Source organism: Gossypium arboreum, unplaced genomic scaffold (genome assembly GCF_025698485.1).
Source record: "Gossypium arboreum isolate Shixiya-1 unplaced genomic scaffold, ASM2569848v2 Contig00299, whole genome shotgun sequence".
NCBI classification, from domain to species: domain Eukaryota; kingdom Viridiplantae; phylum Streptophyta; class Magnoliopsida; order Malvales; family Malvaceae; genus Gossypium; species Gossypium arboreum.
In genome coordinates, this window is record NW_026440415.1 from 22,211 (window position 1) to 28,210 (window position 6,000).

A 6,000-nucleotide genomic window follows, 5' to 3' on the forward strand; every position below is an offset into this window, starting at 1 on the left:
TTTATTGTGTGCTTTTCTAGGGTATATAATGCAAAACTTTGTAATCCCATTCTATTATGCATTTTGAGTTTATATTCATTTCACTACTTAGGAGAATGATATTTTCAAACTATGGAAGAAATCTTATAGATATCTAAGCATCTAAAACCAAACATAAACTGAATAATTCTCTAAATACACAAACCAGGCACTGGCTAACATCTCAAACATATAATCCAAACAATAATAGCAATATTAAGAAGCTCAAAACTAAAAATTCCTATTACATCTTACACATTTATGTTCTCCCTCTCCATCCATCTTCATATATATTCAATATCCATTTCATGCACATCCTTTTTCATATTCAGTATTCATTTAATGCATCTCTCGTTGGTTGACGTATTATATGTTTCTCAACTTCTTGTATTCCATTGATACGAACCAGGCTCTCTAAATAAGCATGAAGGGAGATGGCAAACCGAAAATGATCTAGATAAGTATTAATCTCAAGCTCCTTAAGCTCTTGGGTGGAGGCGTCAAATAGGAGCACTTCATCATTTGTGTCTCTAAGAAACAAGTCACCATTTTTTCCAAATCCCAATGGGTTTACAACTCCAGAAATGGATTTAATATTGAATTGTTTAGTCCACACTCCTTCACTTGTAACCCATAAATCAAAAGACGTGTCAATTCTTTCCGATGGGTAAACAATAGCACCAAGTGATCCATTAAACACCAATAGATCGACATAGTATTCTGGGAAAGACCCAACGGATTCTGGAATAGGTAAAATTGAGAACTTCTCATTCCCCACGTCAAATGAAAGAATTAGTCCTCTAAAATCAAGATATGCCCCTGTCATTGTTTTCCAATAGCAAATTCCATCTACATAATTATTTCCCAAAGTTGTTTCCGTTGGTGTATAATCAGGAGATGGAATTTCCTTCAGGAATTACTTCTAAGAGAATACAACTCAACTTGGCACATAGAATGAGGATATGGATATTCTTCTTCACTATTAACATAAGTAAGAGTAACAAATCGTATGACTTTGTAGTCATCAGTTATAGAATCAAACCCAAAAGCAGCGTGGTTAAAAGAAACGTCTTCTAAAGTAAGGTAGGTTTCTTCGAAATAGGAAAAATATGGAGGGCGTTGGATTGAAGATGGTGGAAGGATTTTAAACTCTCTGGTTGATGGGTTCCAAATGGCAGCCTTATCATTTGAAGGATCAAGTAAACAAAATAATCCATGACAAGCACCATAAACACAGGGGACATCATTCTTAAAAAAGGGCAAGTGAATGTTTTGTTTTACAATATAATTTTGATCTTTTTCAGTTGAAAGTTGAGAGAAATAAGGTTGGAAGGTGTTACCATCACAGCGACTAAGAAGTAGATTAAGGTTGTTGTTTTCAAGGTTGTTGTGATAATTATTGGAAATGAAAAGAGGAGTTTGAAAAGAAGAACACCAATACTTACAAACACAGTTGAAGCGAGTAAGGGATTTAACTGGAAGCTTTGACAGAATTTCCATAACCAAAGCTTCTGGCAATTCAAATCTGGGCCTCTGCATCTTGCTATTTTGATTTTCTTTGAAATTGACTAAGAAGAATAAATAAGCAAGCAAAATGGGAGTTGGTAGGTGTCATCTATGGTTCAAACCTTAACCATGAAGCAAAGAAGCATAAAAGGTAAGAATTTGATACGTTATAGTAATTAAATGCAATTTAGGAAAATTTCCTTATTTGCATTTGTATCCATGTGAGGAAGGATTAAGATAAAATATAATATAATACATACCTTTTGAATTTAATCCCCAATTTTTAAAAGGTTAAATTTAAAGGATACAATATGTTCACATTTAGGGACTTTATGTATACTCAATCTTTTATTTTTAAGAATTCAGTCTCTCTATTTTTTTTTAAAATTACAAATTTTAGTATGGTTAACACTGTTAAAATTGTTAAAATTCTTTGCCATAATTGTTAAAAATACTCTCAATGTTTATGGGCTTTTGGGTTGAGCCTCTAACTTTTTTTTTTTTTGGATTGAAACCCTCAATATTATGATTTTTTAATAAATCAATCTAATTTTAATGGGGAACTTGAGTTAACCTTAAGTCAAGTCACAGGTCAATAAAATAGCCTATGGGACATGCCGCATAAGCAGGAGACCATAGTTTATGTCATTTATAAAAATAAAATTGTTTAACTTTTTTTTTTTTCATTTTGTTTCAATCTTCTTTGTTGCCCTCTTTGTCGCTTCCCCTTTAGCTGCCAAATTTCAATGTAATGTATTTTTTCTCAACTTAATGAAATGGTGATCAAGTTCATTTTTTCTCAATCATCTTCTTGTTCATTTTACTTTGTTTTGCTTCGTTTTGCTATTTGTTTCGAGTTCTTTTCTGCTCAAGCTTCCTTTCTTTAACTTTGTTGCTGCCAATGTTCCAACAAATACTGAGACATGCAGCCAACCTGATATCCAAATCCAGTAGTATAGCATTTGTTGATTATCTCCTTATTCAATCTTAGCTTTTCACTACAATTTTTCCACAGTGCTTCAACGGGCCGCCCTTTAAGCTTTGTTTCTCTGTGCAGCGAATGAATTCCAAGTGCTCTTTCTACACCACAGTAGAGCAATTAAACTCAAGCCGGAGACGAGTACAAATACTTATGGCTAATAAAACTTACCACATCAGATCAAAAATGGATGACACAGCTATGTATAGTGTTTAAGTGGCATTTTTCTTCTCCATGATGCACATTGTTGCATAAACTATAATTAGTTACAGTAGCAAAAAGAAATTGAACTTCATTAGTTAATAATGAAAATACATTAAAATGAAGAATGGACTTGTAAACCTGGCAATGGATTTCAGCATTGCCCCAAGGGACCAATCTTAGATTGATACTGGTATGGAGGTCAGTGTGGAAGACCTTGATGAGGTCATTGGAGATAAAAGAGGCACAACGTGGGCATAAACTTATTTCATAGTATAGTGACAGAGTAACCCTGTCATTAACATTATCTAATGAGGAATGGGAGGAGAAATAAGCCAGAATATTGCTAGAGCAGCCAGAATATAGAAGATAAATGGTTGAAGATAAGCCATTGTTTTAGTGGTAGCTTTTGCACAATGTTGAACCTCCATTGTGCAAGGCTTCTTAGTTGAGAATTGGGATGATAAGTATTGTTTTTTGTCAGTTTCAAAAACCACGTGACAAATTTGCAAAAGAGCTAGAAAAACATTATAGTAAAATATGTGATTAACTTTTCTTAACATGGCTTTAAATGTGTCTGTTTCAATCTATATATATACGGTGATTCGGCTTCACAAGTAAGTGTTCATAATGGTTTATTGATTCTAATCAATGTAATAATTTATATACATGAAAGTTGTTGGAATTTTGTTTCTTTAAAATTTTAGTAGGGTTTAAATCTTGATTAAGAGTATGGTAATTATTGGTTAGAGGAGAAAAGAAATAATTTGTTTTATAAGTACTATATTCACGATATGAAGTAATAAAATTTATAAAATAAGATTATACCCAAAATTAACTATTACCACGATTAAGGCAAGCGCATCTATCGAACAGTAGTATAGCTTAGTGGTAAGATCGAAATGTCGAACCTAAAAGAACTAAAAGTACTAGTACAGACTTTCTTTCTATTAGTTAGCCTAAAAATAAATGAGATTTTATTAAACTAAATTAATTACTAAACTAAGCTAAGAATGCACAAAGAATGAATTGGGGAAATGTACTTTTGGAAAAACTGTTTGACTAAAATAATACCCAAGAAAGAATCCACCTATACTTCACTTGTTAAATTATCATAGGTGTTCAAAGTTAAATATTAACTTAAATGCTGCAATAATTAATGCAAAAGGGAAATTATGAGTGATTGTTGCAGATCATGCCATAGGTAGAAAGGGAGGAAACAGTGGGACAATCGAGTTTTAAAGTAGAAAAAAATGATTTTACAAAACACACAAGTTTTTATAAGAAAAGATTAAAAAGGAACATAGGCTTTTTAGGTTGTGATTTGTGATGGGAAAGAAATGATAAAACTTTGATTTAATTATCTAAAAATTATAAAAATACAAGTTATTAAAATGGTAAAATTATATTTTAACTATCGTAAAATTATATAATTTAATCTCCTTAAAATGAAATTTTCCTAACTTCGTCCCTAATTGACAATACTAATTTAAATTTACCCCTAAGTCATATTTTTAGATCCGCACAAAATCTTCATTACCCAAGCTTCGGGTAGTTAAAAGCTCCTCCTTTGCATCTTTGTTTTGATTTGTGAGACACTTGCAAGTATAACTATGCCATTTTGGAAGGAGAATCAGAGTGCTTATGGAGCAAACCTTAACGATGAAGCAAAGAAGCATTTAATACATTAATTTTATTCTTTTGGTTACAGCGATGTTTAATTTTTAAGAGTTATTAAAACTCTTTATTTGCAACCCAACGGTTATCCGAAATATAATTAAATTCTTTTTATTTAATATATAATTTATTTTAATTTTATTATAAAAAATATTATCTGTTTAAAATAGTATAAATAACTTAAAAATTCTTGTAAAATCATTATTTTTTGCAAATATTTATGAAAAGGGTTTCAAATTTGTCAAATAATATTAAAAAAGCACAAAACAAAGTCAATTTTGTTAAAGTAAGTCTAAAAATCTAAAAAAATTAATATTGATAATGCTCTAGAATAACGTGTTTTCATGTATTAATCATATGTTTATTCTGAGCTTGATCCTACTAATTTGAGCTATTTATGTCTTTTTATCTTTTAGGGACTGATTTGGAGGCAAAAGCAAAATTAAGGGACAAAAGTGCAATTTGGAGACAAAATGGGTTGATATGCGACAGGAAAAGATTGTGCCAAAAGTGCATGTCAAACCATTTTAGATGTTTTAAAAAAGGCGAGAATCGACTTTGGATTTTGAAAATGAAAAATAGAGTCGCCACCAATCATTTATTTTTATTGAGGTGTGATCGGGTCACCTCGAAAAAGTGGTTGTTTTTAATAAACAATTTGATTTATCAAAACAACGGTTTTGGTCTCTGAAAATCGGACAATAGGTCAGGAATTCGATTCACATACGAGGAAGGATTAGCACTCTCGATACACCCAAAATTGGTACCTAGTTGATTAATTAGTGTCTTAGTGTCGAAGATTTGAAAATTTGAAAGAATTTAAAATACGATCCCTTTTTGTTAAAGCGCAATAAATTAAAACGAAGCGTTTAAGACACTCTAGTCTCAAGCAATGAAATGTCACGTCCATGAAGTTAGGATCGACATCTAAAACTTTTGAAAACGCGTGCCTTTGATTTAAAATTCAAAAGGATATTCGGTTATTTGGTTTAAATGAGAAAAATCGAAACCAGTAAGTTTCATGTATTTCCAAACACTAAATATTGCCTTCAATTGCAAAAGGTCTTATCTCGAGTCAACAAGATGTCATATGCGAAAGTTAGAACACGATACCTCGAGTCTTGAGAATAAGTTTTTATTTCAAAAACTTGTATTTACGATTTTAAAACGACATCCCATTATTTGGATTAGATGAGAAAATCGAAACTCGATGAAGTTAAAGTACGATTTCCTCGGATTCCCAAACACGAAATGTTGCTTTTATGAAAGAATTTATTTCGATAAGATAATAACAAAGTAATAATGATAAAGCATAAATAATAATAAGCAAGATGACAAAAACATAATATTGAAAAATATTAATAACGTTTCATATATATATATATGCATATTAAAATATATACGTAATAATAGGGATAAAAAGTATATACATAATAGTATTAAAAAATATATACATAATATATATATTAGAAATAATAATAATGTTAAAATATAACTATTATTAACGATACATAAATTTATCGTAAATATAGGTATATTAAAAAGATATATGTACATAATATAGAGTTAAAATAAATACATAATATATATTAAAAACATATAAACATAAGCATGTTTTA

General features: G+C 30.4%; 2 protein-coding genes and 1 long non-coding RNA gene across 3 annotated transcripts; all 3 read right to left on the minus strand.

Annotated features, from left to right (window-relative positions):
* Positions 1 to 101: 101 nt before the first annotated feature.
* Positions 102 to 1,762, minus strand: LOC108452364 (F-box protein CPR1-like). Its single transcript, XM_017750141.2, has one exon. The coding sequence runs from the start codon at positions 1,555 to 1,557 to the stop codon at positions 928 to 930; it is 630 nt and encodes a 209-aa protein (XP_017605630.2). The 5' UTR covers positions 1,558 to 1,762; the 3' UTR covers positions 102 to 927.
* On the minus strand, positions 347 to 844 carry LOC128288829 (uncharacterized). Its single transcript, XM_053024948.1, has one exon. It carries the CDS (start codon positions 842 to 844, stop codon positions 347 to 349), a length of 498 nt encoding a protein of 165 aa, XP_052880908.1.
* Positions 1,763 to 2,093: 331 nt separating the features above from the next.
* Positions 2,094 to 3,134, minus strand: LOC128288826 (uncharacterized). The gene is made up of 2 exons (XR_008278803.1): positions 2,675 to 3,134; positions 2,094 to 2,604 (listed from the first exon to the last, which is right to left on the minus strand). It is a non-coding gene; the product is annotated as an uncharacterized LOC128288826 (long non-coding RNA).
* Between the last annotated feature and the right edge of the window lie 2,866 nt (positions 3,135 to 6,000).

Excerpts from the sequence above, each read along its gene's own strand:
- LOC108452364 (XM_017750141.2), bottom strand. The coding sequence starts at position 1,557 with ATGCAGAGGCCCAGATTTGAATTGCCAGAAGCTTTGGTTATGGAAATT.
- LOC128288829 (XM_053024948.1), bottom strand. The coding sequence starts at position 844 with ATGACAGGGGCATATCTTGATTTTAGAGGACTAATTCTTTCATTTGAC.